General features: G+C 35.3%; 1 protein-coding gene across 1 annotated transcript in view; it reads right to left on the bottom strand.

Annotated features, from left to right (window-relative positions):
- ANO3 (anoctamin 3) overlaps window positions 1-13,165 on the bottom strand; it is a 254,887-nt gene that overhangs the window by 27,139 nt on the left and 214,583 nt on the right. The window contains exon 14 of the mRNA XM_083348587.1: window positions 12,020-12,080. Coding sequence (XP_083204713.1) covers window positions 12,020-12,080 — 61 coding nt within the window. The remainder of the gene's footprint in view (window positions 1-12,019; window positions 12,081-13,165) is intronic.

Raw genomic sequence — 13,165 nt, 5'->3', positions numbered from 1 at the left:
TGAGAATTGTGAGGCCCTTAGACAATGATTTATGTAACGGCCTCCACTTTGACAAATAGCTTTCTCCCAACGTTCAGACTGGCACTGACTCTGGGATCATTCCATAAGCTTGCCTGAGATGGAACTTTCTTCAGGTCATTAATGATTAATGTCATGTTGCTATGGTTGACTGTTTTGGTACTCCTGGTTATTTTTTAATCAATTCTACTGTTTAATATTTGTTTTTGGACTGTTTTAATGATATATCTCTTTCATGGTGTGCATACTATAAACCACCATAGGTCATTCTGCATTTGGTGGTAAACAAGTGAAATCTCTCTCTCTCTCTCTCTCTCTCTCTCTCTCTCTCTCTCTCTCTCTCTCTCTCTCTGTCTCTCTCTCTCTCTGTCTCTCTCTCTCTCTCTCTCTCTCTCTCTATATATATATATATATATATATATATATATATATATATGTGTGTGTGTGTGTGTGTGTGTGTGTGTATGTGTGTGTGTGTGTGTGTGTGTGTGTGTGTGTGTGACACTTTTAGAAGAAAAGAAATTTATTATTTAGATTTATAGCCTACCCACTTACCTTAAAAGTAACTCTGGACAGCTTGGTTTTGTTTTTACATGCATAAACTCTTAATTTTGTACTGCCAGTTGCTTTCATGTATAAGAGAAATATTTATGCAAAATTCAAAGATGTGTGTTTTGAACATGCTTAATATTAAATGATAAAATAATATTTGAATAATTGCTAAAAAGTCACATTAGTGTTTTATTCTTTCTGTTTGTGGTTTTAGTTATTAGCTATGACCGAATAATACAGAGTATAACAAGTAATTTCATCATTCAGGTTGTGAATTAGTAACCCAGATTAAGCACATTAATTATATATTGGATAATTTCACTTACGGGGAAAAATAACTAAATTGATTTGAGTCAATTAACAAGAATAATAGCTACATTTGGAATAGAACTAGTAAGATAAAATGCATATTAAAAGTAACGATAACCTATGATTAGTTTTGTAAGTATCTGGCTAGAATGACAAAATAATTACAAGCCAATAAAATGAGTGCCGTTGTAAATGTAGTCTGATTGCATTCACAGAAATAGCCTGTGATGTATTAAACAGATGCTGAAACTAAGGCTGGATATTAATGGAAGTGTAGTACACGTGTCATGTTAGGCTGAGAAATTATTCACAATTCAAAAAAAAAAATCTCTTTTTTTAAATTTCACTTTTGCTTAAGTCCACATCTGAAAGCAAAGGCAATGAAATGAGGTTGACAGAAAGCATTAATGTGTAATGGCAAAAGGAAAAAAACCCTTAGAAAATATGGGGGAATGCAGGGTTAAAAATCTATCATTTCTCAAAAAAGAAGAAGAAGTAATGGTAGATGTTTAATCCTGTTCATAAATTTGTTCAGGTAACAGGAAAAATATTCTGAATAATAAAGATGTGAGAGACAAATTGTCACAACATTCAAATTAAGATGGGGACTAAAATTTAATAAAAACTGGTTGCAGGTGCTGTTTTCTTGTAGCATTCAGAGTGACATAAAATGACTGTGAATGTTAAAACATAACATATGAAAGATGATAAATATATTCTGGCTTCTATGTGCCTTTTAGTTTATAGACACATCCTTCGTCTTCCTGCATTAAAAAAAAACCCACTAAAGGATGATACAAATATTTGAGAGAATTGACATACGATGCAATTCATGTAAAAAATAATATGAAATGGATTTAGATGAATAGATGCAACCCTATCAGGATCTCATTAAATTGGGCCAGATTGCTCCAAATTATAATCAGAGATTGCAGTAAATCTGACCTATTAGTAGATTGTTGCAAGGATATTAGCAGAAAGGGAATTAAGAGTGTAATTTTAGCATTTCTTATCAATGGGATTTATATGCATGTCTTTGGCTTATATTAAGTGGAATTGCCTTCAACCAGGCTTCTGCCACTGTCCCTGGCTATGAAATTAGTCATCTACCTCCCCCCCACTTCAACTATAGTTTTGTGAAAGCAGATGGCACTAAATACATAAACATTCTTATGTTAACATTCTACATAATAAAAGACCAGACCCTCCCTAGGACATCAGGAAATTTGACCTGAATACCATGTTCTTAATCCTAATTACACAGATCACAAATGTATACAAAACATAGATGTATCTCAGGAAAATGCTGGTCTCCAATGCATGAAAAAAAATATGTATGAACAGTTCACATTTACAAGTGACACATTTTATTTCTGATTTACTGGAATTTCCTAGTCCCATTCAGGATATCAGCAGTAGAACAGGAAGATGTTCTCTGGGAATATATTAAATTCCATCAAGAACCCAATGAATTTTTAAACATGTTCCCCTTAGGCACCATATACCAAGAAACAAGTACTGCGGCTGTTAAAGAATGCAAAGAACTGAGGGAATATTGTTCATGTTGCTGCTGATTAGCCTGCAGTTGGCCAAAAATCACAGTGAACATGCAGTGAATTCCACATCTTCAAGAAGCAGTGTAAGCAGCACACCTATGAGTCCAACTACATTTAATGTGAGCTCTGACAGAACTTCTACAGAACGTAGAAATACCAGTGATAGTCCAAATGATAGTACTATAACAGAAAGCACTACTCCAGGCAACAAGACCACCTCAACCCTGACTCCAACATCATCTCTTCACAGTTTGTTATTACCAACAACACATCCACCAACGTTTACTACAAAAGATGTAAAGCATAGAATATCCTCTTCGGGAATGCCTGAAAATACTTCTAGAAGTTATGAAGCCACCACTTACTTCAAGTCATTTGAAACTGAATCAAACACTGTCACCACAACCACCCCTAACATCAGTTTCACAACCACGGTTTCCCATAACACAACTGAAGTAGATGGTTTAACATTTCGCCCCACTAAAAATCTATCAAATACAACAGCTATGTTGCTAACTACTAAGAGTAGTGCTGTTACAAGTGAATTATCAACAAGTGTTCCAACAGCAAATCTGCCTCCCAAAACAACTGATGGGTTTACAGAAGCAAGAGAAGCCCCAGATGGTAAGAAAATTAATTGTCCTTAATTTATGTCACCACCCAATGTTATGAACTATGCAATTGTACTGCATCTACAGAAGACAGCTTACTGTCATTTGACTTTAAAGGCAATTTTTGACATCTGTCAAATAATTCTTAGAAACAGAACTGTTTATATTGTAGAAAGTAAATATTATAAAGGAATCTAATTGATGCACATATTATTTTAAGTAATCCTGTTCTTAGTTGAATCAAAATTATGAGTGAATCAATAAATATATTCTTACCAAAATTTCAACATATTGAACATCATTGTAATAGAATGGAACAAGTCTGTACTACTCTTCTAAAAACAAGTAAATCCATTTTTTGTTGGACAAGTGAAAATATCAAAACCAGTGACATGATCTTCCACTTAATGAATGTTCAAAAAAGGTTGTAAAATTGGCTGCATTCATGTGATACCTCATTTAATGACTGCACTACTTAACAACAAATTTTGTAGTCCCAACTGTGGTTGTAAATTGAGAACAACCTTACTTAATATAGTGTTGGAGGAATCCAAATAAAACAGAATTTTATTCTTAGTTTTTTTTCCCATGAGGCTTTAACTCCAAGGAAGGCTGTGGGTTGCTAAAGAGATGACTGTAGAAAGAAAGTCAGAATATTCATACCTACTCCTCAGCCACCTTGTATGATATTCTTTTCCTTTAACACGAACTTTTCAACATTACCTTTGCCTCTGGATTTTTTTTAAGGAAAAAATATCTTTTTCATTAAATAATCAAAAGAAAATGCAGGAGTAAATGTTTAGGACAACATTCATTTAAACCAGGGGTGTCAAACTCCTGGCCTGCGGGTCAGACGCATCATCTGGAAGCAATGCCCACCCCATTGCTGGTAATGGTAAAACTGTCCTGATACGTTGTGTCACAACACATGATGATGTGTGATTTAAACCCTTTCTGTGTCTATTCCTGAGAAGTTCTGAATTAAACAAAACAAAACAAATTTTCATCAGTACCAGACGTTATTGTCATGAACATGATTATGTTTATCTGTTTTCCAGAAAGTCATAGTAATGGAGGGGTAATATTTGGAACAATTGTAGGAGTAATGTTAGGATCTGCACTGATTGGCCTGGTTGGATATTTAATCTGTGGTAAAAGAAAACCTGAATCGTTTGGACATCAGCGACTTTATGATGACACAAGAAATGATCCAGGTAATAATCTATTTCAAGAAATGGAGTCATAAGAGTCAAATTGATTTTGTTGTTTGAAAGTAAGTTTTTAAGATGTGTCATTTGAAAGGATGTGTTTTAGAAAGAGGAGGAAAGGAAGCTATGCAATATATACATTTTGAGTTCCTCTTCCTCTTTATGCCAGCTAAGACCATTTTTGCTTTAGGGTTAGTTTTTTAAGTAGGTGCATTATTTTTTTGCAATTGAGAAATAGGCAGCTATCTGAGTGAATTAATGAATGAATATAAAATTCCAAGTCACCTGAGACAGAAGCATTTCCTAAAAGATATTCCATACATGGGGATATCCACATAATTGCATGTATATATTGAACTTATTGTTGTAGGCAGAACTTGGTCTAAAAGAACTCACATGATGTCTTTAACATTCTGTCCAAAAATGTATTATTTAATACATGTGTAAATATTGTCAATGTATACCTTGCAGTTCTGCGACTAGATGCTATACCCGAACCTTTCAATGCAAACTTTGGAGAACTATCCTACTACAGTCCAATGGCAGCCAATGAGAACCATGTCCAGAACCACAAAGAAACATCATACAATGCAATTCCAATGGATGACATGACATCATCACAGCCTTCATCAGAAATGCATAAAGCCAGATGTTAATATATATGTGTATTGTTCCCGCTTGTGGCCCATATAACATTTGAATGTGTGTAAGAAGTAATGATTGCAGGTCATGTCATATTCTTTTTACCACTCCTTTGCATATGGGAATGCATGTCTATATGCTATCCCATTAGAACAGGGGTGTCAAACTCGCAACGTCACGTGATGTGTCGTGACATACCACGAGTTTTTTTGCCATTGCTGGCAATGGGGTGGGTGCCCTTTCACTATGATGCATCCGGCCCATGGGCCGGCAGTTTGATACCCCTGCATTAGAAGAAATACTGGCAGACTCACAACTATGGGTAGACTTCTAAGAATATTGAGTCCTTGATCTGAAGCACCCTTTCTTTGTTCTTTGATCAGTAATAGTTTATTGATGGACATTTGGTGCTTCTGCTGTTACTTACCAAGTGATAATTCTACATATGTGAACCAGTCATAAATGCAAGTTCTGGTCTGTTTGTATTATTTTAGACATCCATGCTATGAATTAAACAAAAAACAAGCCAAACTACTTATATAAAAATGTTTGCATAATTTTCTTTTAAACTCAAATAGTTTTAAAGAAGTTATAAATCATGACTGAAAAATAGAAGATCATATACAATCAGTGTGCTTTAGGTTGAGAAATGCTGAAATTTTTTTACTTGATAATATCCCCAAAATATGTGCTAATATCTATGGAAAACATGACATTGGACAAATGGGATTTTTTTGCTGTTTTAAAGAAGAGCAATATTTCAATATTTCAGTTCTAAATGAAAGTATCATAACATAAGTGAATATATACATTCTAGTAAACCCTCTTCATTCTTCCAAATACTAATTCTAATTACATTTGGAGTTGAGCAATTTTTCTCAAGGAGCTGCTTGTTTAATACTGAGTAGGTAAACTATCTTCATGCTTAAATTCAGTGGCAAAAATGATAAGTTTTTGGCAATGTTGTTTTCCCCCAGTTTTTAAAAAGTTTTTTTTTGCTCATAAACCATAACTAAGTCTCTGGAATGTTCTCTTTCTCTACTTTGCTCCAATTGGAAAAAAAAAGCTTACAATTTCATCTCTGCTCATTCTAGCGTCATCACCAGATCACCCTCCAGCTTTTCTGGCAGAAGATCTAAGAAAAAAGGAATGTAGAGAAAAGCTGCCCTTCCTGGATTTAGGAGGGTAATTTTGTTATAACGGGTTTTTTTCCCCCTGTGGCAGTGCACCCTAATTTTCTTTTATAATACCTAATAAATAAATTACCTAATCATTTAGTTACTATTGGTAGGTCAGTTTAGAATCAACAGTGACATTCACCAAAGTGATGTCTCCTAGATATGCTGGAATTATAACTGAATGGGCACTAGAATGGGCAGAGATGAAATTGTAAGCTTATTTTTTTCCCCAATTGGAGCAAAGTACAGAAAGAGAACACTCTATAGAGACTTGATTATGGTTTATGAGCAAAAATAAACTTTGGTAGGTTGGTTCTCTGCTTAGTTTCTACCTATTGCTTCTGGTCCTGCCTTCAGGTGCTTTGGTGAATACGCTGACCCACTCTTTTTTGTGGCAACCCCTGAGATATTGGAACATTGCTACCATGTCACTGGACATACCCAATACCTGCAACTGTTCCTCATCTCTTTTAGCCTCCAGTTCACTAATTGTCTTTATTGTTCTTCTCTGCACTCTTCTAGAGTCTCAACATCATTTTTATATTGTGGTGATCAAAACTGAATGTAATATTCCAAGTGTAGTCTTACTAAGGCATTATAAAGTGATACTTCACATAATATTGATTCTATCCCTCTGTTAATGCAACCTAGTTTTTAAAATGCAGCCTAAGTTGTTATAAACCATATGTTTACTTAATAGTGCAGAAGAATAATCAACTTCAAGGCTTTTAATTGTTTTTTGTAGATAAAGTAAATCTCAAAGGGATGCCAGGATAATGTAGCTGAGTTGTATTTCAGTAGAATAAATTTGCTTCTCTTGGGCGTTTAGAGCAGTGTTCACAAATACAACACATGTACTGTTGCATCATGCATCAGGATGGAAGGATGTAAGTATACATATCATATGTCACTGTGTTTTTGCCTTTTAGTGGCTTGTCCTGGATTCTGTCATTATGTACTATTGCTTAAAGCTCTGGTTTTGCTGTTGAAAACATTTGCACTTAAATACAGCCAACAGTTTTTGCTGGGCACAAACTGTGCTGCTGGTCTGTTTTCAGTCACATTTTAGCACATAATATATCAGGATCATTTTAAACTGCTTGGGTCAGCATTTGCTGGACAAAGCTAATTTTGTCAAAAAAGGTTGCACTTGAACATCTTTGAAAAAAAGCATATACTCAAAGAGGTATCAAAATGCTTTAAAAACTACTGTCTTTCCAGTATCTTAAAATGGTGTGTTCATTTGCTTTCTTGTCGTATTGTTTCACCATCGTTTTAGAGCTTCCATGTCTTTAGATCATGAGCCAAATTAATAAAAGGACTATATAGAAAATTTAATGAGAGCAAGCTGCCGTTTTTTTTTTTAAAAAAATCTCTCCTTGAATTGATTTTATTTAAAAGGGAAGAAAAGAGGAATTGTATTCCAAGTTACCAAAGCAAGATTATTTATGCTTCTTATTTTCCCACACAGCACTAATATTTCCAGCTTTGCTTTTGTCAAGAATCGATCTTGGTTCATATCATCATGAAAGGGGGTGTGAATGCTGGAGAAGTGGAGGTGAGGAGGAAAGATACTATGCATTTTGAAACTTTTTCAGATGCAGATGCTAATGGCAATAGGTTCCTTATACCCTGCATTAGTTACTCTAGGTTAAAACAACATCATTATGTTCTGCTATTTCTAGTCCCCAGTGGGTAAAAAGTATTAGAGTTGATACTATAGTAATTGGCAATTCATTCTTTGTTTCCATTACAGTTCCCCTTTTTCAATTCCATCAAAATTATATTTGTAGTTTAAAAGTGTATGTAAATAATTATTTTAAACAGAAAATATTTTTTTATTTAGAAAGGCCAGTTGTCTACTGTTAAGGTGGTCAACCAGAAGACCCCAAATCCTTAGGCATTAGGAAAGTCCATCCTTAGGAATGGAAGATAGCTGGGTGAGATTGGGCCAGTCACTCTCTCTCAGCCCAATATATTTCACAGGGTGATTGTTGTGGGGAAAATAGGAGTTGGGAGGATTATATACCCTATCTTGAAGTGTACAAAATAAATCTGGTTTAGAAATCAAATCAAGAAAAAAAATACATAAATTTAAAGTCATATAACTAAAAACAAGCATATTGCTTGCATTTACACTAGTTTCTAGACTTGAACAATTAGATAAATTCTATCAGTTGAATAAAATTGAAACAAAACGGGATTTTATGTAAATATATACCACAATAGCAATAACAACAATAATACTTAAATAGAAGTAGATCTGTAAGGACAGCCGCATCTTTTTAACTCTTGCAGAACATGTAATTTGGACCAAAAGGTCCCCAACTACACCGGGGAAACATATTTATTTCTATACCATAAGAAACAGCACAGAAACTGCTCCAAATAATGGCTCCTATGACTGTCAAGAAGATTATATTGTTGTTCATTTTCATACAAGCACATTAGTAGTCTCTAGCATGAAATGGATAACATGCTTTATTACATAAAATGAGCTATGTGTTTAGGCTGGAGAGCTTAATCTGTTCACCTGGTCAGATTGTTTAATCTATTTTGCAAGGTTGGAGTGAAGATGAATTACATAACCTCATGTTTTCTAAGGGCCTTTTGATGTAAGGGCAAAATACAAATATTTATTTACTGTATTGTAATGGTCTCTCTGGCCAAAATGAAGCTAAAGTACACAATTATAATTAAACCTAATTCAAAACAAACACAAACATACACACACCCCTAATCAGTTAAAGTTCCTTGATTTTAGAAATCATGAAAGGTCAAACTCCTGCCTGAATAATTGGGCTTTCAAGTAGAACAATAGCCTGGAAGTGGAACTAGCTCAACCTCTTTGGTAAATAATTGCAAAAGCTGGGAATAGCCACTGAGAAACCTTCCCTTCATGTTCACCAATTGTGCCTATGATATAATGGGAAGGAGAAAAGATGCTCTTCTGAAAGCTCTAAAGCAAAGGAAGGTTCAGACAGAAAAATGGTCCTTCAGATGTGAAAAATAAATCCATTGTCTACTAAGCATGTCACATAGTAAAAAAATGCATCTGGTATCTTGTGACTCAATTTTCATTTATTTTTCCTGTACTGAGATACCATTTTTTAAAGCACTTTGGGTAAGAGAGGAAAATTTGTGGAAGTTGCATGAAAGAAATCAGGGAAGAATAGACAAATTTATTATTCTCTCAAGCCTCATTCAGGTAGTTATTTAGTTCCCACAGATATTTTTGAAAAGAAGGCAGATAATCTGAAAGGGACAGCTTGATTGCCTCTTTGCTGTACAAGTTTGGTTTATTACCTGGACAGTGGCTGTTTTATTCTTATTTACTACATGCATATGGATCATGTCATGTAATAGCAAGACTCTGTGTGTGTACACACACATGCACACATATGTATGTCCGGTGTGACTACAGCCTGTTTGATGGCCTTTGAGATAAGGCTGAAAACAGGAAATAAAGATTTGCCCCATGTTTGGAGCCTAGCAAGGTAATCTAAGAGTTAACATATGACACATATTTCTCCCCTTGCAAAAAGCTAACAAAGCGAGAGAGAACCTGTGGCTCAAGAAGTAAAAACACTGCCTAACGTGCAAGCAGCCCAGGTTCGAATCTCAGAAGTGTATGACTGACTGATGAAGACTAATGAGTCAGAAATGCATATCAGCCTCCCTAAATTCTTTGTTAGTAATTTACACACACACACACACACACACACACACACACACACACACATATGTTTTCTGAGGTTTTCGCAGGTGTTTGTATGTAGATCTTTGGTCATTCAGGTTTTTTCCCACGTAGAATTGGAGGTATCAGGGCAATGTTTCGACGAAATCTCATCCGTCATCCTCAGGCTGGTGACTTCAGCTTTGTTCTTCTGGGAGAAGTGTGTGATAGTGGCTGTTTTTTCTTATTTTTTAAACTGCCAGAGGGTATGTGGTGGTGCAGGTGGTGCATGGGATTTCGTATACTCCTTGGTTTTCTAACCTAATTATGTCTTTGGGGTTTCTTAGGATGGTGGATATTTTTCTGTCTGTGCAGAATGCTGTTTTGATGTTGTGTTTTTGGAGGATCTTGCTGATACTGTCTGTGATCCCTTTTAAGTATGGGAGGAGAGGTTTGCCATTTTCTTGTTCTCTGTCTTGGATTTTTGTGGGTGTCTCTCTTTGGATTAAGTTGGTAATGTTTTTTTGGAATCCGTTAGCTGTTAGTACGTTAGTGAGAGTTTCCCACCTCCAATTCTACATGGGAAAAAACCCGAATGACCAAAGATCTACATAAACATATATACATACATACATACATACATACATGTGTGTGTGTGTGTGTGTGTGTGTGATATACATATGTGGGACAGTTGGGAAGACCTAAACACATAAGAGGGTGATGCACATAAAAAAATGGGAGTAGTTTTAATGATATTGTTGTGGCCACTATTGTGAATATTTTTGACCATATCCTGTGAACACCCATAGACAGAGATGCCAAGAATCAGAGTTGGGAAGAAAAGTAAAGATAAAGGAAGAGCATTCAGGCTAAATGCAAGCTAGAGATAAGAACTCAAAAAGGTAGAGATTTTAACCCAGTTTTGTAGGATCTTACAGATGATTGTCCTTGCAAGGATTTATTTGTGAAACTATTGGCTGTTGGATGCTTATTTTAAATGTTTTAATTGAAGTTCCCAATCCTGAAGAAAGTCATCAGTGTAATTTCACTTGCTTGGTGCCTTTTGCTACATGTATATTCTTGGTAAACCATTGTCCTGTTTAATGATTGTCTGAAATTATGACTGCTAAAAAAAGATTTTACAACCAGTCCTCAAACTTACGCCCATTGCGGGTCCTTTGTGGTCACATGATTCTGATTTGGGCACTTTGCATTCAGTGTGCACTTATGGCTGCTGCAGCATCCTGAGGTCATGACATGACGTGACTGCCATTTGCAAGCTTCACAAAAATAAAGTCAATGGAGAAGCCGGCAGTGAAATCGCATATCATGCTCATGTGATGTCTCACTTAACAACCATTGTTGATTCACTTGACAACCTCAGTGGAACTGACATTGTAAGTCCTTTGTGGTCATGTGATGCTTTGCTTAATGACCATATCACTTAACAATGGTGATAATTGTGGTTGTTAAGTGAAGGCTACTTGTATCATCTGTATGCCTACCTTATTCTGTACACCGCCCCGAGTCCCTCGGGAGAAGGGCGGTTTATAAAAACAAACAAATAAATAAATAAATAAATAAATCATCACATAACCTATCTCTCTTGCACCTTTAAAGGTGTCCTTCTCATTTCAAAAAAGATTCCAATGCAATATCAGTAAAAGTTCAACATTTCAACTGTTCCATAGTTACAGTTGCCTCCTTTCTCCCCAAAATACACAAAGGAATTTTCTGAAGGTTTTTTTTTATTTTGCTTTTAGTCATCTATGCACTTTTTATATGGTTTATATGCTCATCATCCACCAGTGTCAGCAGTCAGAGACATTTTCTCATACAGAATATAGACATTTTTCTAAATGCAAATTACCTGACATTGGTGCATTTTAAAAAGTTAATTACCGTTATTTGAATCAAATTTCAGTAGCATATTTTGTTTTATACATGTATTTTTTGCAGATATTTTTCTTAGAGGAAACAGTGTTACACTTTGTGCTGCTGCAAAATTCATTAACATTGAATATGCCAATTTGCTTCAAAGTATATATATGGCAGAATTTCCTTTACATTTTACACTCCTTCATCCCTAACTGTAGAAAATAGATTTTAGATATGTAAAGTAAATGTATCCTATACAGACATATGTTCCAAATGCCTGCCAATAGTTTTAAATATAATTTTCCATATTACATTTTACTTCAAATATTAAGTCCACTGACTATAGTGTTTTCTGTTATTTTTACATTATTACTAAACAATAACAACTTACCCCATATAGCCATAAAAATGGCAAAGAAGACAGTTCCTCCATTATCAAATAAGTATGTAACCTTAGGAGGAAAAAAATAAAGGAAGTTATACAAATTGTTAATGAAACTACCCAAAATGTTAAGAAAACCCCAAAAGGTGAAAGTTATAGCAAATTATTGAACTCTAGCCTCAGATATACAAACATGATTCAACTTCTTTGAATTTAAAGAACATTTTTCCTTCTCTGCAGAAGCAATTTTCAAGATACACAATACACAGAAACTGTTATGCAGAACATCAAACTAAGAAATTTGTTCTGGGGCAAAAGAATTATGAAGCAAAACTATGAAACTTTGTGGGGGGGGAAATGGGGGCATGAATTTCAAACATCAAGAAAATAACAATTGGAATTAATTTTAAAGAAGCAGTTCCCCATTTCAGATCATATTTTTTTGCTCCTTGATATGTATGCCTTGCCCTCCTTCCCACATAGACTAATTCAATCTAACAGTAAAACAGGAACAATTACAACAGCCTAACCACATTTCAATTATTATAAATTAGTTCCCTCAGAAAAGACTGGTTGCAAAGGAAGGTTTTGATTCCTTTCCAGAAAACAGAGAGAATGGGACAAAGCACAGCTTTCAGGGGAGTAAATTGTCGCTTCCAAGCAATAAATAAAAACAACTAAATGCGTAAAAGACCTTCTTCACAAGCCAACTAATCAACTTTGAAAAATAAAGGCATATTTTGCAGAATCTCTCCAGCTGTTTGTGTGGTTACAGTTATTACAGAGAGACAGTGTGATGTTGTGGTTGTGTAAGTATTGCACTAGAAATGGACAGCACCAATTTCTGGTCCACTGAGTGAACTTGGCCCAGTCAGTCTCTTGGCCCAGCCTACCTCACAGGGTTGAGGTATTCCATGCTTAACAGATACACAGGTAGTAATCGCTTAACAGTGATTTTCGGGACTGGCAACCCTTATCGCTAAATGATGCTGTTGCAACATATGGCCTCATGCAACTGTGCCAACCTACAGCAACAGTTGTGGCCTTTGTTAAAAGAATCCCACACAGTCATTAAGCACAATATTTCATGATCACCATTTGCTCAGTGGGTTAGGACGCTGAGCTTGTCGATCGGAAGGTCGGCAGTTTGGCGGG

Source organism: Vipera ursinii, assembly GCF_947247035.1.
Source record: "Vipera ursinii genome assembly, chromosome: 1".
In the NCBI taxonomy this organism is placed as follows: Eukaryota; Metazoa; Chordata; class Lepidosauria; order Squamata; family Viperidae; genus Vipera; species Vipera ursinii.
Note: the sequence above shows the minus strand (reverse complement) of the source record. Positions and strands in the feature narration are given on the sequence as shown.